Source organism: Durio zibethinus, chromosome 13, assembly GCF_047325235.1.
Source record: "Durio zibethinus cultivar Kanyao isolate XHJ-2024 chromosome 13, ASM4732523v1, whole genome shotgun sequence".
NCBI classification, from domain to species: domain Eukaryota; kingdom Viridiplantae; phylum Streptophyta; class Magnoliopsida; order Malvales; family Malvaceae; genus Durio; species Durio zibethinus.
In genome coordinates, this window is record NC_143174.1 from 1,060,899 (window position 1) to 1,085,024 (window position 24,126).

General features: G+C 30.9%; 2 protein-coding genes and 1 long non-coding RNA gene across 23 annotated transcripts; 1 reads left to right on the forward strand and 2 right to left on the reverse strand.

The window, feature by feature from the left end:
* Positions 1-763: 763 nt before the first annotated feature.
* LOC111303579 (uncharacterized) lies at positions 764-4,416 on the reverse strand. Of its 3 annotated transcripts, none has more exons than XR_002691772.2 (3): positions 3,958-4,252; positions 2,008-2,144; positions 764-1,154 (listed from the first exon to the last, which is right to left on the reverse strand). It is a non-coding gene; the product is annotated as an uncharacterized LOC111303579 (long non-coding RNA). The 3 variants fall into 3 exon arrangements; XR_016326847.1 differs by lacking the exon at positions 764-1,154 and adding an exon at positions 4,262-4,416 and having other exon boundaries at positions 1,955-2,144; positions 3,958-4,054; XR_016326846.1 differs by lacking the exon at positions 764-1,154 and having other exon boundaries at positions 1,955-2,144.
* A 3,006-nt stretch (positions 4,417-7,422) lies between these two features.
* On the forward strand, positions 7,423-14,432 carry LOC111303574 (uncharacterized). Of its 18 annotated transcripts, none has more exons than XM_089742566.1 (15): positions 7,423-7,635; positions 7,823-7,896; positions 8,218-8,316; positions 8,471-8,598; positions 8,690-8,843; positions 8,933-9,042; positions 9,269-9,352; positions 9,450-9,498; positions 9,614-9,713; positions 10,508-10,656; positions 10,906-10,988; positions 11,060-12,588; positions 12,966-13,076; positions 13,157-13,900; positions 14,032-14,432. In XM_089742566.1, the coding sequence occupies exons 3-14, from the start codon at positions 8,224-8,226 to the stop codon at positions 13,714-13,716; spliced, it is 3,150 nt and encodes a 1,049-aa protein (XP_089598692.1). In that variant the 5' UTR covers positions 7,423-7,635; positions 7,823-7,896; positions 8,218-8,223; the 3' UTR covers positions 13,717-13,900; positions 14,032-14,432. The 18 variants fall into 18 exon arrangements, with proteins under 18 accessions (XP_089598692.1, XP_089598702.1, XP_089598694.1 ...); XM_089742576.1 differs by having other exon boundaries at positions 10,524-10,656; positions 12,969-13,076; XM_089742568.1 differs by having other exon boundaries at positions 9,622-9,713; positions 10,518-10,656.
* Positions 14,433-18,146: 3,714 nt separating this feature from the next.
* On the reverse strand, positions 18,147-21,897 carry LOC111303576 (ethylene-responsive transcription factor RAP2-7-like). Of its 2 annotated transcripts, XM_022899947.2 has the most exons (10): positions 20,953-21,897; positions 20,759-20,784; positions 20,623-20,653; positions 20,434-20,521; positions 20,173-20,318; positions 19,921-19,965; positions 19,702-19,805; positions 19,442-19,569; positions 19,102-19,215; positions 18,147-18,613 (listed from the first exon to the last, which is right to left on the reverse strand). In XM_022899947.2, the coding sequence occupies exons 1-10, from the start codon at positions 21,471-21,473 to the stop codon at positions 18,332-18,334; spliced, it is 1,485 nt and encodes a 494-aa protein (XP_022755682.2). In that variant the 5' UTR covers positions 21,474-21,897; the 3' UTR covers positions 18,147-18,331. The 2 variants fall into 2 exon arrangements, with proteins under 2 accessions (XP_022755682.2, XP_022755683.2); XM_022899948.2 differs by lacking the exon at positions 19,921-19,965.
* Positions 21,898-24,126: the final 2,229 nt, after the last annotated feature.

Below are 24,126 nucleotides of genomic sequence, written 5' to 3' on the forward strand. Positions count from 1 at the left end.
GGGAGGAAAAACGTAGTTAAGATTTTATCGGAGAAATCGAATAGATATTTAGCAAAAAGACGGGATGGCCTACTAAAATTGGATTTTTGAAATGACATGTTAATCCCACATAAACAAGGATATGAGATTTAATTTGCTGCATTGTGAGTAACGTAAACTCTTGAATCGTCGACTACGTGATTGGTGTGGGTAACAAGAGCGTTTTTTAGTGGACGATGATGATGATCTTTTTGTATATAAACATTGTAAATGAAATAAAATTGGTAATTATAAACAATTCCCACACAATCTACCAAAAGTTAAAATGATTTTTACTAAAATACTTTGATTTCCAGTTCAAAAGTATTAAAAAATCAAACCTTAAAAAATTCATAAAATTTATTTTTTGTTATATTTATATGTAAATAGATCACATTATTATTTAAAATAATTGTGACAAATCATTTCTTACTATCAATTTTAATTATAATTTACATGATCATAAAATAATATCACGATAAATCAAAGTATCATAAATTTTAAATAAAGTTAAGACAATGATGGAAATTATATGTTTGTATCATGTTCATGTTGATTTTTTTTTTGTCAAACAAATTCAAATTTTATCATTATTTTTTAAAATAATATATTGAATCAAAATGTAAAACTGAGAATTTACAAAATTTAGTTTTGTAGTTTTATTAAAAATAATTATCAAAGTTAAATTCGTTTGACTCCCAAAAATCAAATAAAAACAAATATGATATCAATAATTGGACAATAAAAATCCCTTGAAATTTGAACAAACTGATCCACAAATTTTGAGCACAAGATTTTAACAACTTTCTGCAAACAAAATTATTTACTAATACAGTTTTTATTTTTATTTCTCAAAATGAAAATGATTAAAAGTGAATGACGATTACACTGCAACAACCGCATGGAATAGAAACAGTAGAGAGGGTGTTATTGTCATTTCAACTACCTAGTAAAATTATGGCAATTTTAATATCCCGGAATATATTATATATCTGTATTCACAGTGTGAACACGTCGAGGGAGAGAAGATTCCATCGCAGCAATGATAAAAGTACCGATCTTGTCACGAGAACTTTTATCACCCGCGTTTGGTCAAAAGAAAGGAAACTGCACGTTGATTCTCCCTTGACCAAAAGCTGCAATGCCATTGGTTTTAGGCATCTAAAGAGGACAAAGGAATTTTGGAAAGTAATGTACTTTTTTTTTTTTTTATGGATTTTTCACTATCTAGTGATTTTACTTGTGCATATTTATTAGTAGAAAGAAATATCTCTTAACTATATCTTAAATAAACTGAAATATCTTTAACTATATCTTTAATAAACTGTTTTGTCTCCAATTTGTGAATTATAAATACTATTTTGCAAGTAAAAACTAAAAATCAATGTTTCATTTTATATCCTAGATAGGTATTTGTAAAAAAAATTTGCAATACAATATCAACACTCATTTCATTTTCATTGCCAAAAGAAGTCACTGTTATACTATCCCTTTTAAGATCATCCTTACCGTTGCTAAAAAATGTCACCGTTACGTTATCCCATTTAAGATCATCAAAAACTGTCATTCTAAAAGAGTGAAACCGTAAATGTAGCAAACGTCACACAAATTTATTTAATACCACAAAATTCCAAACTGGGTTGAGTCTGTGTATATATTTCTTATATGTTTATGTATATATGTAAGTGTATATTCCACTTAGACCTTAGGCTCTATCGCAGCAGTATTTAAGCAGGCTGTAGAAAGAATCTAAGAACTAGAATCACTAGTGCAAACTGATAGAAAATAGTTTAATAAATATTTGTATAGCTTTAAGACTTTTCTTTTGGTATATTAAGCCTGAAATAGGAGAAAAAATTACAAATATTAAAATTTGAATTTCATATTCGTTAGTTATCAGTTTTTAAAAGTGGTTATCTGGATTAATTGAACTAAGTTTCAGATTCCAAGACTTTAAGAGACCATGTAAAAGCAAAAAAAAGAACTTACAACATTATAATTTTCGAACACAGCAACAAGAGGTGAAGCAAAATCTTGGCTCTTGTGATCCTTTTCATCCATGCTAGTTTCCTTACCAACATGCTAAGTACATCACCTGCTTGACTTTATTGTTTCTTCAATTTTATCTACAACGCAATTTTAATTGAAAAAGGAAAAAGAAATTAAATATAAGCAGAAGCTGGTGATTGAATAAGGAGTGAATAGTTTTAAAAATTAAAAGAATTGCACGTCTCAAGTTTAATAAGCATGCTGCATAAGTATAGGTTTAACATGCACCCCATCTAAATTCATATAAAAATAATGAACTGTGGTCTTCAATTAGCCAAAAAAGCATAGCAATAATAATTGCTTGTTGTTACGGCGCCTTGTGCCTGATACTTGCAGATGGCAATTGGTAGGCGCTTAAACATTTTAAACGGACAGATATTTAAGCATTAATCCTACCCTTTTCGTTTATAACAATAACATAATAAACACAAGCTAATAGTTGAATGTGTTAATAGTCAATAGATAAGCAATAGAAAGATCAATATGCAGCAGTAGATCAATGCACAAAGGTCAAGAGAGTCTGAATTCACACACAGAATGCAGTACTTTGATTGGGACAACTGAAAACTTCAGATTAAATTATGTGGTCAGAGTTATAATTACAAGAGAATTTATCATTTTTAACATATTTCGACCATTAACAATTAAAAGATCAGTATCTCAAATAGGTAAACAAACTCTAATCAACCGTCAACACATTGGATCCCAAAAGGCACGTTATGGCATAGATTTCAAGTAAACTACAAACCAAATCAAAGTAGTAAAAGGACCATTATTCAGTGCAGTAAGAGACGGCAATGACCATTATCGTGAATATTCCATTATCAGTAAAACTATAGAGCAATTTATAAATAGAACTGTTAGAAAAACTATCAATGTTCAATCAATGAAATACAAACAAAAAAAGAAAACCCGTACCTAGCAATATCAGATAGGTTTCACTCCCCTGCAAACATACGCAGAAAAATGACATCTATCTGGATTCCATCTTAACCAAAGAAGATCTACCACTTTAATCCTATTTTCAAGCATTGTAATTGACATCCATAGATGGCCCAAGTTCAAGCCTAAGCTCAAAGTGCAAAACATGTGAAGCTTATGGTAAAGAAGTGTTATGTTATGGTGACCTCAAGAAATTCATCATATAAAGGGTAGGACACAGCAACAATCCATAAGCATAAGAGATACAACTATCCTCAGGGAGCAATTAGAGGACATGAATGCACAAGAGCTTTGTTTATTCTTTATTGATCCAAAAACACAAAATGTGTTGTTTATTACCAGGAAAGTTGATCATGGCAACAAAAGCATTTATGAATTATGATCCATCACTACCATGAAACTAGAGGCATGCACAAGACGTGTAATTTCTATTTCACAAAAATCAGTTTTAATAACTTAAACCTTAAATCATATACCATAAAAGGCAAAGGCCATGCATGCACAAGACGTATAATTTCCTCTTCAGTAAAGTTAAACTAGCATTAAACAACAGAAGATGCCATGAAAGGTATAGGTTATGACAGACATGAGCAGAAAAGTTAAAATCAGTGCTAAGAACATGTGCATTCAACTAAACCAATGAAGAACAAAGATTCAAATCGTTCTAAGGCAATATGAGTTCCCTTCTTCAAGCTTGAAATTAATCAAACTAATTAACTAAACATCATGATTTTGTAGCTTTACCTTTGTCAAGCAAACGAAGGCAATGATAAGTATGGATTACTAAACGCAAACAAGGAATTATCCAAACAAGTAATATAGACTACTTACACATGCTATTTTAACGCCTAAAACATAGAATTTTAGCTACTTTGGATCATAAGATCAGGTAGATATTGAGACGTGATGTTATAAGCTACTTTTTATGAATAGAAACAACATACTAACATCTTATTCAATTGATAATCATGTCAGATCGAACTTGTTACGCTGATCCTCCAGATCACCATCCAGCTCACTCTCATCAGAAACACCTTCAGCAGAACTGAAACTTAAGGAAAATAGATCAAATCCAGATTGCCTTACTAAATAACAAAATCCACACTGTTACATAAATTTTCTTTCCTGCATTTTCTCGGCGACCAAACGGAAACTATAATTGAATAAGAAAATGAAGATTTTAACCAAAGATCCAGCGTAATTGAATTTTATTGCATAATTTAAGAAATAATGGAATTTAATTGAGCATTACTACTCTTTATTGGTGATTATCAGCGGTTTCGGCTTTTCTTGGATCGGAAACGACGTAGCTTCAAGGTGTGCATTCCTCCTTTTCTGTTGCCGTGATAATGACTTGTTTGGATGAAAAAAGGCAAGTAAGCGGAAATTCTTGAAGCATTTGATCTTTGTTTTTAATTGGTTGAAAAAAAAAAGAAAAAGAGGTTATTAATGGGATCTTCTTACTTTGCCCTTTCTTTTTCAAATATTAACACTTTTACCTGTCATGTCAAAACTCCTTTACATGGCCTTTTTTTTTTTTTTTTTTTGGAATAATCTTTTACATGGTCTTCGGTAATTCAATTTTTTATTATTTATTGCTTCCAAATAAAAATTAAATCTTGTTTTATTTTTTATCGTTAATTTCATTGCATAAAATCAGTTAAGTTATTCGCAAGTTATTTAAATCAGATTAATTTTTTTTTTAATTTACTTAGTTCATTATCAAGCCAAATTAAAATAAATAATATTCAATTTCAGAAGTTCATAAATTTATTTGAATTTAATCAAATTTTTATTTTTTTAATATTTTAATATATGTGTATATAAGTTATTTAAAATATATATAAGTAAATAATTAAAATATAATATTTAATGTTAATATTTATAAATTTTTAAATTTAATTAAGTTTAATAAGATGAATTCGAATGATTTAATTTAATCATTAATCAAATTTAAATATAAAAATTTAAAACTTTAATCAAACTTGAATTAAGTTTTAAGTTTTAAAATTTCAAATAAAGCTAAACTTAAACTTTACGCTATATCAAATTTGATTATGTTCCTATTTTGTCTTTGTTTCTCTATAAAATAATTTAACTAATTTGTTTGTTATTTCTCTATTACTATATTCGATGAATTGATAAAGCAATTTTGACAAAAAAAAAAAAGGTAATTAAAAGCAATTTTGTCTTTTTGATTGTTGAATAGCAAATTTATTTTTCTTCTTTCTCTCAAACTCGTGAAAAGAAATTAAGGTTTTACTTGGTATGAAAAATAGTAGTGAGTGAGATAAAAAAAATTAATTTAATAATTAAATTATAAAGTAATAAAATTTAATAATAAAATTAACAAAATTTTTATTTTTATTTTTTTCTATTTTCTTTTTATCAAACAAAGCTTCAAAATATATTCTTCACTATATTTTTCTTAATTTTAAAATTTTCTCTAAAAATACATAAATATATGAATGGTTTTTTGTTATTGAAACTAAAGCCACAAAAAGTTTTTATGCCAATAATTGGTCAACCCATAGAAACATGCATGGCCTCACTGACCAGTGCGCTGTCACCAAAGATTACGTTTTTTAAGTTGTGATTACTATTACTTTGCCGACAATGTTCCAAAGCCACATGGCTGTTTAACAAAACCAGTGGGCAGGGATCGCCCGCTTCCATTCAAAGCGCAGGCATGGTTATATTTCCCCCCTATTTTCTCCGAATTATAAATATTAAAATTAAAATTTATTAAATATAAATTAATCAAATTAAAAGAAATTAATGATTCAATAATTGATTTAAAGTGAGTTGATGTTTAATAATCAATCAATGTCAACGAATTACATAGAAAATGAAATGTGTCCAACCTTTCAATATCTAAATAATTAAAAAAGAATATTATATGTTTATAATATTCACACACACACAAAGGCAATACACCTTTTGTCACACAATTATGTATTATTATTAGAATAAATTTACTTATGAAAAGGTCATTTCTAACCTTATTTCGGACCCAAAAAATGGGTTTATTTTGGCATAATAGTTTTCCTTTTATTGTCACACAAATTATCCATTTTGTTAAGAAAAATTGTGATTTGTGACCATATATTTTAAAATACAAGGGGATTACTAAAATCCCCATTAAAGGCAAAAGATTTTGAATTTTATAATTTTTTAACAAAAAAATCTTTATTTTATTTATTTTTGCAATTATTTCCTAAATTAAAGAATAAAAATGTGTTAAATTTTAAATTAAAGCAAATATTGTATTATTAGTATTTTTTAGTGTGAGATATTATTAAGCGAATGATGTGCAAACTAACATTAATATTGCTGATTAATCATTTTATTTACATGAGGGTAAAATTTTTTAAATTTATATTTGAAATAATAAAAATTTAAATTTAATAATTGAAACTAAAAAGACAATATTTTTTAACAGATCATACAATTGTTATTTTTTACTTAATATTTTTCTCAAGAAATTATCAATCTATCAAATGAAATCTTAATTTATAATCAAATAATTACCGTTATATTAATTGATTTATTGTTTGAACACTTCTAAATTCGATCACAAAACAATTATCAACATAAATTTTAATTATATAATTATTTTAAATGATTGTTAATTTTTTAAAATTATATTAATAATCAAATATTATAATAATATAATTAATTATTAAATCATTGAATGATTAATCAATAAATTATAATTTTAATTAAATAACTTTTTTTCTTATAGATAGTAAAATAGTTTAAACTATAATTTTAAAGTCTTTATTGGTTTACCATTTTTTGTTTTTTAATTGTCTAAATGTTGACCTAATTTTTTTTTTTGATGAAAAAATTTTGAAGATAAATAGATTGTTCAATTATTTAAATCAAAATAAAATATATTATATTTTAAATCTAAAATAGATAATTATAAATCATATATTAAAAATGATCCTAATAAATAATCACTAATAAAATTTAAACTTAAAATGATTTTATAAAAAAAGATGAATTTTAATAAATTCGATCAATCTCTTGTAGGTTAAATTTTATATCTTATAAACGTTAAGAAAAAACCCTTATAAAAATAAATTAAAAAATAAAAATAAAATATCCTCCGAGTGAGTCCCCTGGGGCATCAAGCAAATGGCAGGTGGTACCGTGGATTACGATCCAACGGATAAAAGGAATGGACCAGGATTAATCTGAACCATATATTGAATATATATCAACGTGGAGCACATCGGAAATATCACGATGAAGGAGCAAACCGAAGAGAGGGACCCTACAAGAGTAGAAGAAAAGAACTCGAAAAAGCAGGAGAAAAGCAAAGGGTAAAATCCCGTAATAAAATGAAAATCCAAGGGCAAGATTAGTAAGTTCACATTATTTAAATGACGGCAACGCAGAATCGATAGAAAGGAAGAGAAAAAAAAAAAAGTTAACGCTTCCAAACAAGCCAACCAAAATAGCCCTCTCTTCTCTCTTCCTTAAAGCCGCTATTTTCTTCTTCTTATTTCATTGTGGTGTTTTGTTTTCCCTTGGTTTTTTTTGTTCTTATCTTATCATCGCACAATCTCGTCTTCACAGATTCGTAATCTTCTCGATCCCTCACCCCCCAACTCAACTGTGAGTCGTTTCTCTCTCTGTTTCTCTCTCAATCTGAAACCCTAAATTTCGAATTACGCCCTTCGATTATTTTTTTAAAGATCCCTGATTTATGTTCTCCAATCTGAATTTTACGAAGTCTTGATTCATTGATAGTCTTTCTTTCTTTTGTTTGTTTGCTTTTCTTGATTTATTGTATTGCATGTAGGTAATTATCGATTCGATATTGGGTTTGGAATTCGATTGTTAATATTTTGTTGGAGATTTGATTAGGTGGCTTTGGTATGTTGATCTACTAAGTGGCCGAGTTTTCTTTTGGTGATTGCTATATTTTTTCTGGAAATTTGGGGATTTGTGTTGTTAAAGTAGGGAATAGGGATTTCTAGGGTTTGATTTGCGATTTACATAAATGAAGTGTAAGGTTTTGATTTTGATTTTTTTTAGGGTTTTGTCATTGTAATGTAATGGTAAAACAAAATGGCGATGAAGAATTTGTTTATTATTTGTTTTGGTAATTCAATTGAGGTTTTAGTGATGCTTGGTTGTAGAGTATTATTAGTACTCTTTCGTTTATTCAATTATTTATTTGTTTTGAGGGTTCAGGCGATCATGAGTGACGAGGGAGAAAGGACCTGCCCCCTTTGCGCGGAGGAGATGGATTTGACTGATCAGCAACTCAAGCCTTGCAAATGTGGTTACGAGGTTTGAAGCAAATTACTCTTTCTTTTTCTCTTTTACATTTGTTTGGCAATTCAAATCAGAAAAATAAGTAAAAAAGATAATTAAAGTGAGAATGGAAGAAAGGTGGAGAATTAACGTGTGTCATGGGCCTTATCTCTCTTGATCTTGGTGGCAGATCTGTGTTTGGTGTTGGCATCAGATAATGGATATGGCTGAGAAGGATGAGACAGAGGGGAGGTGTCCAGCATGTCGTAGTTCGTATGATAAAGAAAGGATTGTAGGGATGGCTGCTAATTGTGAGAGGTTGTCAAGCTCCCACACATCTTATTCTCATTAAAGATTTTGCAATATTTACCCGCTGTTGTCTCATGTATATATATTTTTCCCTAAGCAGGTTGGTTGCTGAAATTAATTTAGAGAGAAAAATGAAGTCACAAAAGGCAAAGACTAAATCATCCGAAGTAAGGAAGCAACTGAGTAGTGTACGAGTTATTCAAAGGAATCTTGTTTACATAGTTGGGTTGCCGCTTAATCTTGCTGATGAAGATGTACTCATTCTTTCTATCCTCCACGTGTGCATTTGTGAGCTAACTGTCATACTTGTATTATGACCAAAACGTGTATATCTTTTGTGCAGCTTCTCCAACGGCGAGAATATTTTGGTCAGTATGGGAAAGTCCTAAAAGTATCTATGTCTCGGACTGCAGCTGGTGTTATTCAGCAATTTCCAAACAATACATGTAGTGTGTAAGTGCAGAATATCTTGTATTAGATTTTAAATCTTTCAAATATTATGACATACTTATATTGCTTTTTAAATCTCTAATAGGAGCATATTATTTCATGTAGTTAGATTTCTTTGGAAAGGAAACTTTATCTTGTTATTTTGAAGATTTTTATCTTCCTGCCTCCTTTATGGTTCTCTGTTATTACAACTTCTTTTTGAACTTACATTTGTTTACACTGTGTACAGATATATTACTTACTCAAGAGAAGAGGAAGCAATTCGTTGTATCCAGTCTGTACATGGGTTTGTATTGGAGGGTAGACCATTAAAGTATGAGAATTTTTTTATGGAGTTTTTTCTTTTGCTAGTGGTTGGATGCACACTCTTTTCTGGTTATCATCTCTAATATTTGGAATATTCATTTCAGGGCATGCTTTGGTACAACAAAGTATTGTCATGCATGGCTGAGAAATGTGGTATGCCTTGGAGTGATTTTTGGTTCTTTTGTTTTATGAATTGAAATTATTATTTATTTATTGCTGCTAGGTTTAGAAACTAATATATCAACTGTAATTGAGGAATTTTTTGGAGAGTTTCAGCCTTGCAGCAATCCAGATTGTCTATATTTGCATGAGATTGGTTCTCAAGAGGATAGTTTCACAAAAGATGAGATTATATCAGCATACACAAGGTATACTCATTTTAAGTTTGCTACACTAGTATAGCTGTCATCTCTATTTCTTCTTTTTTATTTTGTTTATATTTGCATGAGATTGGTTCTCAAGAGGATAGGTTCACAAAAGATGAGATTATATCAGTATACACAAGGTGTATTTATTTTAAGTTTGCTACTCTAGTATAGCTGTCATCTCTATTTCTTTTCTTTTTTTTTTTAATATTTTAGTTCATTTTTTGTTGAGTTTGCATGTAACTTTCTTTGTGAGATGTAGAAATCCTACTTGAAGATGCTTTCTGGTTCAAATGAATGCATGCATCGATTATAACTTCATGCTTCTTTTGTTAGAGAAAGCTAATTAGAGCTGTCATATGCACATATTACTTTTGTAGTAGCCCATCAGGTAAAGGAAGGAAGATAGAATGCCATTAAGAAATGTAACTCCTCCAAAGGGCTTTTTGGCAGCTTTTATTTCTATTCAAGCCAATTTTATTTATTTGGTGTGTGGATTACTATCATTAAAATAATGCTTCAAATGGATTATTTCTTTCCATTGCTGCTTCCTGGATCCTCACCCTTTCTTTTGCAAGCACCAAGTGTCAAAAAGTTTTCTCTTTCTGTTTCTCTCTTTAAAGATGGGTTAACTATTGTAATCCTTGCTATCCAAATATGAGTTTCAAATCAAAATTTCGATTTGTTGGCTCTGTTTTTAACTTTTTATTGCAACATTTCAATTCTAAGCATGCATTCCAGGTTCTCCATGAATTTTTAGTAATGTCTTCTCTTGGTTGATTAATAAACTTACTTAGTTGTTTTAAGGAGTAGGGTTCAACAAATAACTGGTGCAACAAACAATATGCAATGGCGTGCTGGGAATATGTTACCTCCTCCAGTGGATGATTATTGCCCCAACAGTTCTGCTTCTGCAGCAAAACCCATTGCAAAAAATGCTTCAAATGTAAGTTCATGTTTTTCAACTCCCAAACGAAAATGGCAAGTTAAATTATTACATGAAGAATTTAGGAAAATAGTTAAGAGCAGACCTTCCCCACATTGTTTGATAGTTTGATTGGTTTATCTTGGGTCATTGAAAGAAGAATATGTCAAATAATAGGGTGGGTGGGTTGAGGTGATGGGTTAAAGCAACGTGTATGCTTGGCTTTGGCTTCTGCACCTGACTTGGGTTGTGATTTTGTATATTGTACAGAATACAACAGCAAGCATTCCTAAAGATTCTTCCCCAAATGGTAGCTCTGTTAGATCAATTGCTCTTCCTGCTGGAGCATCATGGTATGTCTTTTAATTTGTTATCTCTTTGTTATGTTAATTTCTGATGCTAAAAATTGGAATCGTTCTGCCAGGGGAATGCGTGCTTTAAACCAGCCGCAATCGGCCAGTTTACCATGTTCAAATGGAACTTCTAAGCAGAAATCCGTTTTAGTTAGCAGTACATTACCATTTTCATCTGCAGTAACAAACACAAATCAGGTTTGTACGTTACATGATGGTGTTATAAAGAAGCCATCTGAGGAGATCCGAGCTATGCATATGAAGTGTAAACCTGATTTGTTAAAACCTTTAAAAGATAATGCTGGTTTTGATGGTCAAACTACTGCACTAGAGAAACCTACTTCACCTGACAGGGTTTCTGGCTCTAAATCATCGAGCTGCCATTTATCTTGTCCGCCAGCATCCAATTATAATGACCAGGGCACTAATATACCATCAACTGTTACAAGCTCCACCTTTGACCATACTGGGCAGTCTTTTATTTCCTCTAGTGAGAAAGCTGGGGGTATTTCATCTACTGTTGGGGAGATACAGAGCTTGTGCTCTGATATGTCAACATTGACCTTAGATAGGAATGTCTTGAATGGACATTCTGATGTAGTTAGACCAAGCAGTTCTGCTTACCATCATGGATCAAGCTGCTCTCCTACTAATAAGGGGTTACAACAATGTTACATTGAGCACTATCTAGAACCTTTAAGTTCACCAGCTGCTGGGAGATCTGTGACATCTCCGAATGGGGTGTGTGTTTCCAAAGAGCAGTCTGATTGGAGAACCGATATACAAACTCAAGTGGCGGCGAATACAAGTTGTGAAGTTGAGGAAGACATATTGTCTTTTGATAATCAAAGACTCAAGGATCCAGAAGTTATTAGCCGTTCAAGTTATGTGCCTAATTCACCAATTTCACTCCATTTATCTAATCATTCTAGGTCACATTCTTTGCAACACAGTGAGAATTTTGGGGCCGTTAATTTGAATGCTGATACTCTTTTTGTAGATAATAAAGTTAGTGACAGTTTACGGCTATATGGATCTAGTGTTTCTTCTTTATCAAATGGATACCCTGAGAAGTACATAAGCAGTAGTATTGGTTCTGATATTACCACAGAAGGCTCGCTTCTGCTTTCAAATGAAGGGAAAGGGAAACAGATGGGAAGATTACTTGGTAATGCTGAGAGCAATGCTGCTAAAGATACAGGAGAGAGCAGCATAATTTCGAATATTTTGTCGCTAGATTTTGATACATGGGATGAGTCCCTAAGTTCACCTCAAAACTTGGCTAAATTGTTGGGTGACACTGATAAGCAGCCCAATTCTCTCAAATTATCTGGTTCATGGAAAGCACCGAATAACAATCAGTCCAGATTCTCTTTTGCAAGACAGGAGGATTCTAAATATCATCCTTTTGATGTTGAGTCCTCATTTAGTGTTTTTGGGCAAATACCACAGAACCGCCCTTTTAACCAAGATTTTGGAGAAAACAGGGATCGCTATCTAAATAATTTTGGAATTTCTACTAGTTTTTCTTCCAGTAACTTTGAGGAATCAGACAATTTTAATGGCAGTCCTTCAGTTTTCTCTTCTAATAAGCTTTCTGGTAAGTCTCTAGGAATTTACTTTACTCCTATCTTAGTTCAATCCTGCTACTGAACGTAGAACTTTACTCATGCTGTCGGAATGTTGAGTTGAGTGGTATCTGTTGTTTTTAAATTATAATCATGCAACACCCATGCTCATAATGTGATCTTTGATGTCATTACTGATAAATTAGTTTGTTATAAATAGCTTTTTAATGTTTAATTTTGTATGCACTGTTCCTTCTTTGCCTGGAATTTGTTTTTTATGACTTAAAAGTACCCCAAGTGACTTTTTTTTTTTATTACTTTTCTGTCTACACTGAGCATTGTTTCTTTATGTATTTTTTTTAGATTTTTGTCCAAATTTGGCTTTGATTTAGTTCATAATGTTTCGAAGCAGTTTCAAGAGCTCAAATTTCAGCTCCACCTGGATTCTCTGTTTCTAGCAGGGCACCACCTCCTGGCTTTTCTTCTCATGAGAGAGTAGACCATGTTTTTGACGCATCTGGTAAGTTCCTTTTTTATTTTTTGGCTTGCAATCTATGGGAGTTTCATTGTTGGCAAATTGACTACTGCTTTTTTGTTTAGGAAATCACTTAACAGACGCATCATCCCTGTTAAGAAATTCTTATCAGTGTCCTGCAAGTGGTGGTATTGGCGGGCCTGTTGATATAGAATTTATGGATCCAGCAATTTTGGCAGTTGGTAAGGGTAGACTTCCGGGAGTGCACAACAATTCAGGCTTTGACATAAGATCAAATATTCCTCGACAGTTAGGTCCCTATGAAAATGAGGCCAGATATCAATTATTGATGCAGAAATCTCTTTCTTCTCATCAGAACCTAAGATATGATGTTGGGGATAGCTTTTCTTCTCTTAATGACTCCTATGGAATTTCTTCTAGGCTGATGGATCAATCACAAGTGAACGATATGTCTCCTTATGCACAATTGTGTCTCCAACAGTCAAGGAATTCACATATGTCAAATGGTCATTGGGATGGATGGAATGAGGTTCAGGGTGGAAACAGTCTTGGTGTGGCAGACATACTCAGAAATGAGAGACTGGGATTTAACAAGTTTTATTCCGGTTATGAAGATTCAAAGTACAGGATGGGTGATCTATATAACAGAACATTTGGGATGTGATTGTTCCTGGAATCGACTTGTTGATTATTGGCAATGCTATGCTAAGAAGTAGAATGATTTTGTGCAATCTTGGTCGCACATTGAGGATGGATTGTTGACTTGTAATTGGTCTCCTTTGGCAGCCTCATGCCGGATCAAACTTCTGATAACTTGGGCCAAAAAGGTGGTGTCTGCAATCGAGCAGGTAAGTAGGAATTATTTCAAGTTATTGTTATTGTTATTAGTATTTTTCTGCATGCCTGTTGTGTCTGCAGGTGCATCCTGCCAAAGGTTATATCTTGTGTTAATTGATTGGGGTTACCTCAAATATTGCAGGTGAAATGAGCTTCTGCTATTTCTGATATAATTGATTGCACTGCAGAGTGCTGTATATGATCTAACTGACTGGCAGGTTGATCCTCTTCTGATGCTGAATGTTTTACTACCCCTATAAGTAAACAAATGGTGGTTGCTCTTGCGCTCTGAGAACTAAATAGATTGGAACCCATTTCTGCCTCTTTTTTTTTTTACCTGTTATTTGGATGGGGGATGCTGTACTTCTACAGCCCGTTGACATGTTTAGATATTAATGAATTTGATTAAATAGTCAGTATTATGTGTTTCATAGATGGATTTACAATGGTGGCAGCAGGCCCCCCATTTAAATCCCTCATCTTTTTTGGTAGTGTTGTGTAACTACAAAAAGGCTAGTCTAAGGAAAAGTATTTTGCTCCCAAGTGGAATCTCGCTCTAAATTGACCTGTTCAATGCTTGGTATTATACCATTTTATTTGAAAATCAATGGGTTGTGTGACGAGAAAAAATTAAAGTTGAAGATGTGAGAGTGTTTGAGATGGTCTGAAAATGTCAAACGCAGGTTTATCTAGAAACTGAGTTTTTTTTTGGATTTATTAAAGATGTGTATGCGAGTAATAAAAAAATATGATATGATGGATAAGAAAGTAAATGAGAGTTTTTGATAGAAATGATTGACTCATGAAGATTTAAAATTTTTTAATCTAAACTTCGGCTTTTCGTTTAGTCAATTTTAAATCGAGTTACGGAATTTAAGATGTTGGGTTGAAAGAAAATATTCAGGACTTTGAGAATAAATTTGTCATAGCAAAATCTAAAATGTGTATATATTATGTTTAATTCAATAATAAAAATAATGTCCAAACGACCGATCTGGTAATCCAAAGTCTGTTAACTGCAATGCATAAGCTAATATTTATTGCTGCTGGAATATGCATGTTCATTCAATTCTGTTGGACCTGAAGAAAACCCAGGTAGGGTTGTTTGAGTTCATGTTTGTGTGCGAAATGGGCACTGTTATTGTTCAAAATTGTTCGCTTATAAGGAACAAGTGAACACTTTGCTTAGCATTGCATCTGTTTTTGGGGCTTTGGGCGTAGGGAACATGGTAACATTTTCTTTTTCTCGTGTTTTCATCTGGTTAAATGTTGGCCCTTCCCTTCTCACGCGCGCAGTCTTTGATCGTTTTCACACAAAATCATTTATTTAAGTTTAGTTGATAATAATTGTTTTTAAATAATGCAAACAAACAAAAAAAAACTTATTATACTCTTGCCAAAACAGTTTCTCTATTATTGAAGACAAAACAAAAGGTAAAGAAAAAAAAAATTGAAACACATACTCTATTGGGAGTGAAGCAACATAAAGATGACAGGTGGCTTTACTATTCCTAAACAATACTACTTGAAGAAACCTTTCGGCCTCCTTAAAACAGATCACTGCCAGTCTGCTACCCTCTATAAGTACACATACATAGCCAGGTCAGGCAAGGTTTAATGGATTCGTTTTCAACTTTCAATTCACTTCAGCTTTCATAGATTGGATTCGTTTGAGTAGGAATCTTGTTCTCCAATTATTATTATAAAAAAAAAAAAAACTACAATTGAACCAAAGACAAAAGTTAGAAGAAACATGTGGGTACCAATCATCAATACTTCTAAGAAACAAGAACAACAAAAATAAAGTTACCCACCAATTGGGGTGTCTCATTTTATGCCACACATTAATTATTTTGTTTTTTTGGAATGCATGAAAAAGAAAAATATCTTCAAAAATCAAAATGCAACCCCACTGGCTCTACCCCCTACAAAGGCCAAAATCCCCTAGCCCCAAATCTAGAGGAGGGGGTACCCTTGGAAGAGCAATGGCGATGGGTTACAGTAAATGAAACCTTGGCAAAAATTATTTAGCCATAAAAGTAAAATAATAATAATAATAATAATAATAATAATAAAGTTGTTGGGAAATCCGTTCTGTAAACGTTGAAATAATGCATTTTACACTAAGAGTAAAAATATTCACTTTATCAATGAATTATTAATTTAATGGTTTTGAAATCGATTTTAAAATTAAAAGTATTGAATTCAAATCAATTGTTAATTTAATGACGTTGAAATTGATTCTAAAGTTAAAAATATTGAATTCAAACTTCAATTCTAATTTTTTTTTTTTTAAATCACCTTAGTCATGAAATTTGACAAATGGTTTAAATAATCCAATAAATATACATCATTAAATTTAACAATTTGTATATTTATATGATATTTTTTTTCATAATAAATAAATATAAAATATAAAAAATATTTTTTAAAATTTTTATTAAATACATATATACTAAAATTAATGTCTATGTCACCTCCCAATTTGGACATTACAATCCACAAAAGAACAAATCATTTTCTAGATATCTTGTCCTAATTTCATGGCCTTGTTTTATTTTTACAAGATTTAAGGAATTTTTATTTTTCTTGGAATATACAAACCCCCCCCCCCCCTTCGATCAAGGGGATAATAGTCTTTTCCTCTCAATTTTTTTAAAACCAAGTATCAGTTTCATCATAGGAATGACTTGCCTTCTAATATTCTTAAGCTTTTAAAATGACATTAAACTTTTTGAAATGATTGTATGAAAATGAAGGGATGGCATGGACAAAACAATTAATGTGAAAATGAAGCTTCACATTTCAGAATTACTTTCACATCAAATTTTGAATTGACTGAACAACTTAATTAAAGTATTTTTCTTCATCATTCATTCCATTGCAAAATTTTGCATTATGATTTAAGTTTTTCTTTTTTTTTAGGGGATGAGACAAAAGCTTTATATTTATAAAAATTAGTATTATATCGAAATATAAATGATATATTAATATTCATAAATTATTTAAATTTAGTTCGAATAAAATTTAAATTCGATTTAATCATTTTTTAATTGAGTTCAAGCTGTTCGACTTATTAAATGAATCAAATTCAAACATTTTAATGTCCAATTCAAATATCTCGTAAATTTAATTGAGTTTTCAAATTATAATAAATTTTATTATTTTAATTAAAAATTTATTATTATATATATTAATTTGAGCTTAAATTTAAATTTTAACATATAATTAAATTTAAAATTGAGAAAAAAAATTAAACTTATTTTTTATTAAATGAATTAAATTGAACTAATTTAAATAATTTAATTTTTATTTCGAGTTAAATTTAAATTTAAAATTTAAAAATCGTTCAAATTCAAAAAAAAATTTGAATAATAAATTTTAAATTAAACTAAAACTTTTTACTATTCAATTGGACTTTGTTTTTTCTGTATAAACCCTAAAGAGAAAAATATCTTTCCATGGCCGGCAAGTGGCAGTAGCAAAGAGGAAATAAGAGAGAGGGATGATTTTTTGTGATTGATTTGACAAAAGATAGAAAGAAAGATGCAATAAGCACATGAACAGTCAGTCAGTAACATCAGATTCATGTGTTTGTACAGTTTGATGTAATAGCAACAATTTTGGAAAATTTTTAATCATTTATGTTAACGTGGCTCTTCTGTCACCAATCAAATTTGAGACCCATCCATAATGAAATTCTGATGCCATCCAATCATCTTTCATGGTGACATTGCTAGGTCACCTACCACCATTCTTGCTAGCTCAGCAAGAAGCATATGCCAATTGCCATAGCCTTTTTTTTAATTTAATTTCATCTTTCGAGTGGTTGGCCAATCTTTTCCCAATTTCCTTTCGAAGCGAAGATTTTGTTTTCTTTCATTTGGTTTTTTCAAGCAAAAGATCAATTGAAAAAAAAAAAAAAACTATAAATCCTTAAAAGTTTTAGACAATCATTGAGGTAATTTTTTTTTGTCAATTTTATATTTAATAATTTAATAATTTATATTATATAAAATATTAATAATTATATATTTATATTATTTTTATATAAAAATTATTTATCATAATTTATATCGATATAAAAATATAAAAAATTATTATTATTAAAAAATTTATATTAATTAAAAATAAATATTATATCAATTAATAAATTTATAAAATTCATAATTTAAATATCCAATATTTAAAGCCTAACGGTGACATTAACCCTCACAAGAAAGTCGAATAGGCCTTAATGCACAAACAGGAATCAAATTAATCAAATTAGCACTTTCTTGACAATGATGCACGTATCCAACAAGAGCATACTTTCCTTTTTGGTTTATCAAACATGTCCCAAGTGTCAAAGTGTATCGAATCGTCATACAATTATACAATTAAACTTAAAAGACCATCGCTGTTATTGTTGCGTTTCGACTGAAAATTGTAGAGAAATGAGGCTAAGGTGGTGCCTGTGGTGGCTTCATCGGAAAATAGGTTAGCGGAGTGTTGGTGGCGTTGGCGGTTGAGGAGCTGAAGCATAGATCATGGGTCGTTGGCTTGAGAGATTTTGACGGAAGAATGGCAGCAGCGCGAGGGGTGGCCGAGAATGAGAATCCTGATGATGCTGCAGTAGAGAACAGTGGCATTGGCCTAGCACTGACCTGACCATGCATTTGCCACGCCCAATCGGGGAGACTTTGCGGATGACCTAATTCAACTCTTTTCACCATTGCTCTTTCCTGCCAAACAAATCAAGATCTAGGTTATAATACATAACCTCTGAGTTTGTTGAAGAGGCAGCAAAAAGATGGAATGAAACAGAAAGTTTTCTACCAGGACATAAAACCATGTTAAATGAGACATCATGTCCATGAGATAAAGTTATTAAAGCATGCAGCCATTGTTTTGTTTCTTTTTAGTTAGTGACGTGCTAACATCTTGCTTATATATACAAATGTATATATATATATATGATAATATTGAGATTATAACATATAGGCCTGAAAATATAGCGACTGACATCTTATATGACCATGCTACCTACTATTAACATTCCAATCTATGACAAATTCTTTTCACATAGAAATAAATTCATTTCAGTAGCAAAATTTAACAAGTAATAGGAATTGATTGGGATGAGGATGTTCACTGTTTTTCGGTTCAATGTCCAAATGATGAAAGGACTGAACAAGGTTTAAAGATCCATAATCCGAGCGATGAGGTTTACCTCACTAGGCAAGTATGTAGGATATACGTTATTCCAGAATTTAGGCTGATCAGAAGCCCCCACTTGCCCCTTGAAACCTGGAGCACCCACTGTTGCAGCAGCGGGGTTCCCTGCCTGCAAAAGGAAATAATGGAGAACATGATCAATACAGAGTCAAGATGCTTGATTGTCATCCAAGCATGCCACATATAATTCTTCAAGCTAGATAAAGGCTAACAGATTAACACCATCTCATCCAAATGCTCACGAAGGGCGTCAATATTTAATAGTAGGTTGAAGAACGATAACATCAATGTGATGAACATACAAGAAAATTAGAATAATTCAATTCAAAAGTTACCCTCAAACTCTTCCCCCCATGCATGTCATAAAGGCCAGAATGGAAATGGAGACACCCCTCATTTTCCTTGGGACCATTGCCAACAGGTGGAGATATCCCCAGGTTCAGATCAAGGTTGTGACTATTGCCTGCATAAAGTTCATTTGAACAGAACATAAAAGAGCAGAATCACAAAATTTCTTCTTGAAGCATAACCATGATTTGAAGATTATTACAACATTACAGACACAGAATACAAAGCAAATGGTAGCAAATAATACCTTCATTACTGGTATCAAAGATCATCTCCGCTTTATATGTACTTGGCTCAAAGTTCGTGACCGCCTCCTTTCCATTACATTTGATAGCTGCCTTGTCATAAGCCCTGATTTCCAGAAAAATCAAAAGGTAGACATGTGTTGGATCGAAGCCTATTGAGGTTGAGAATTCAGGGTAATAAATTCAGTATCAGGTAGAGTGTAATTCATGATCATTAGGACCTTGCAGCTTCCACTTCACTGTCGAAGAGCCCCAGATAAATATACCTGCAGGCAAGCATCGTAATCCCACCATGAAACACCATCCCTAATTATTTTTTCTCTTTAAAATAGGCATCTTAGAATTGTTTTTCCATTCAAGAAAAATCAATTCTCAGATAGAAACCAAGAGGCACTCAAATGTTTAAACATCTGTACTCCTAAATGATAGTATGTTTAAACAAAATCTGAATTTCCACAAACAAGGGTCCTCACTTTTTTCCTAGGAATTGCCCCATCCGTGCTTCCCACCGGCCACATTTGTGCAGCGTCACTCCACGATACTTCGAGCTTCCCCTCGAAAAACCAGTACTCTGACGACGAAGTATGAGCACAAATTCTTCCTTTGTCAGATTCTTCATCTGTTCATCAACAAAAAACAGAATGAGACCCCAACTTAACTATCACTTCAAACAATTTATATCTTATACGGGTATTATCAATCAATATTTTCTACAACACTATCCAAATTCCAACCTGTTTTATATCATCCTCATAATCACCGAGATTGAAATTGATATCAGCATCAAGCCCTCGAAATTTAATAGCCGCTCGATCGTAGGCTCTGTGAATTCAACATGATCAGAATTTAGAAAAAACAAAGATTACCCAAGTTCAAAACAAATTCATCACAAACTCATTTAAGAAATGATTCACGTAATTTACCTAGCTGCAGCTTGTGCAGTGTCAAATCCACCTAAAAAAAATTTTAAATCCAACCGAAAAAAATTGATTAAAAAATTTCCAAAAATAGAAAAAACAAATAAATTTCCTTATTAATATTAAGCAATCACATCCATACCCAAATATACTTGTTTCCCGCAATCCCTGCAATAATAATAACAAAAATAAATAAAAATATAAGAAATCAAAAGAAATTAAGTTAAAACTAAAAAAAAAGAAAAATCAACGGCTTAACCGACCAAGTCAAAATTCAGCTACATCTCCAAAAGCAAATTAACCAATCAGAATTGAAAAAGACAGATGAAAAATTACCAAATATGGGATTCCCATCTTCCAGTTCTTCTATAGAAAGTAACTCCTCGGTACTGTGAGCTTCTGGAGCGAGGTCCTCTACGGCTTTTCTTCACCGTCTGTGACGGTTGTTGTTGTTGTTGCATCACCCCCGGATCAGCGGCTTCTTTTCTCTCGAACGAGAGATTGATCCATTTGTAGTTGTTATTAATTCCCGAGCTTTGCCCTTCAGAGCTTCCGAAATCGGCTCCAACTCCCTTTACCGGAAACAGTTCCTTACTAACCACCACGGCTGCCTCGTCGTTTTCGTACTCGATTCCTCCGCTTCCGACTTTGAGTATGTCGAAACTTAGAGTGAACGCACCTCCGTTGGTGCGTGTGGAGCACGACTCATCGTCGTCGTTGACGATTGACGAATTCGAGGTCCCAGATTCGTCCATTTGGTTTGCAGAACCTTCATTGAGCTTACTGGTAAAAGGAGCCGCCGAGTCGGGGCCCTGAGTCGACTCAATCGACGCGACATTGAGGTTAAGATCTAACATTTCGTCTTAACTTCTTGTCGAATTAAGCTTTAATTCAAAAACCTTTTTAAATAAAAAAAAAATCATCAACTTCTCAACTTCAAAAACAAAATCATCGGTCAGCGTTTCTTTTTTCTCTGAAGTAATCAAATCCAACGGCTGAGATCGATCCCGATCACAACACTTAACCGAATCTAAGAATTACGAACTTTACCAAAAAAGAGGACAAAAACTTCGGGTATTCTCTCTTCACGGGAGACCGAGGAGGAGAGGAAAGAACGAAAACGGCGTCGTAAAAACAAAGAAAGTTAAAATCAGGCTGGCATTATTGAATTACTCGGCGATCAGTTCATAAACACAAACATATGATTGCTGACCGACTGATTCCATTACAAAGAAGAGAGAGGGAAATGAAACGTATGAGAGAACATTACAGAAGCGAGACGCCGTTTTGAAGAAGACAGTGGAATATATAAACATTTTCTCTTTTGGACACCGGTTTCGCCGGTTACCATTCTTTAAATATTGTCAAGATTTTTTCTTCTTCTCCTTCGGTGTGGTCTCGCGGATGGGAACAGCAGTCTATAATATTTAACCGTACATGTAAAAATAAATAAATAATTGACTCTTCCTTTTTTTTTTCAATAATTGTTACTATCATTAATTTTTCTTTTTTTTCTTATAGATTTAATACTTTGTAATCATTACAATTTGTAAATAAAAATAATAACTTATCACTTTTTCTCATAAAATTTGTTTTAAAATATCTCGATATAAAGATTGAAAAAATAGTAGTTATGAATAAAAATATATTATAATAATAACTATACGCTTTGTTTTATTTTGATAGTCTATTTTTTGTTTAATATAAATATTTAAAAATAAAATACATTTAGTATTTTATGCATCAAAATTTTTAAATTTTTTACTTTTAAGAATAATTACAAAATGTAAAAAAGGAATTAATTGCTAATAATGTAGTGGGTTTCAAATAAATTTAATAATTTAAAATATAACATAATAATAAAATATGAATGTAATATGAATACAAAATATAAAAATGATACGATTTAAAATTTTAATAATAATTATATATAAATTTAATAAAAATATATATTTTATATTTTTATATTGATATAAATTATAATGTTTAATTTTTATATAAATTTTAATATTTTATATAATATAAAAATATAAATTATCAAATTTAATTTTAAACATTAAATAATTGAATGTTATACAGATACGTATAATAATATATGAGAATAATAATAACGACAAAATGTTTCTTTTTTTTTTTTAGGATAACAACAATATGTCTTGTGCTTCTAAAAAAACTGTTTTAAATGAGCGGCCAACAACCGTACACGTCGATGACTGCCCGAAACTAGCCAGCTGTCAACCACTTCTTGCCCAACAATTGTTGTTGTTGCCCCTGCTGTCCACTTCCCCCAACGTTAAAAACACGTGGTTGGATTTTTTGTTTTTCTTTTCCTGCTTTCTCTTTTTAATTGCTAAGGCTCCATATATGAATTTACATTACTACCCTCGCTCTCAACAATTTACCTTTTTTTTTTTTTTTAATCCTAACTGTAGTATAATTTTTTAAAAGAAATTATTTGACACAAAATTTATTAAATTCAGAGTCAAAAATAGAATATATTTTATTTTTTAATTTTAAAAATTTTATTATTAATTTACTTGAAAAAATATATAAATATTTAATAATTTTTTTTAATTTATTCATGCTAAACACGATTAAAATAAATATGTCAAGTGGTTGGTAAAGATATAACTTTCATAGGACGAGAAATACCACGTTTCTTAAACAAATATAAAGTCACATACTTTTTCATTAATTTTGACAACTTTAGCTGAATCGTTTGACCGTAAAAATCCCTTTTGAGCTTCGGAATCTGGGATGTTGGATTTGTCTGGTACGAAAAATGAAAAAAAAAATTATGAATATGAAAATTTTATTAATTTAATATTTATAATTTTATTTTATAGTTTAATTATTAATTAATAATTTTTTGTCTCTTTTTTATCTTTTTTATCAAACAAAAGTTTAAGATTTTTTTTTTTGGTTAGTTTACAAAATCAGATTTTAAATTGAAAAGTTATATTTTTTATTGTTTAGCATTAGAATTGAGTTAAAAATAATTTTTAAATATAAAAAATTATTTTTACCAATAATATTAACTTAGGCTTAAGTGATTTTAGATTAACGGTTCTTTATTCTTTCAAAAAATAATTATCGGTCGTTTATAAAAACTAATTAAAGATTACTAAATTATTATTTAAAAAATTTGTATTTAATATTTTATTTTAACTAAATTCTATAAAAAAATATTAATTGTATTATTTTCTTAAATATGATCCTAATCTATCAACATCATTAATATTTTTTTGAATATAATTAATTTGTAGCGTAGCCGACCTACTACATTTCAAACTTATGAAAGCGAAAGTCGATTTTGAACCGTGTTTATAAATTCATCTTAAGAATTAACAATAAAGCTTCTTTTTCCTGGCCACATAATTTTTTAACAATAAATTCGGTAGGTGAAATTATTAATGTTTTAACCTTTTAAAAAAACTAAATTAAAAATAATTTGTACACATTATCTACAAAATTTAAGAATCTGAAATTTAATTTATATAATTTTTTTAA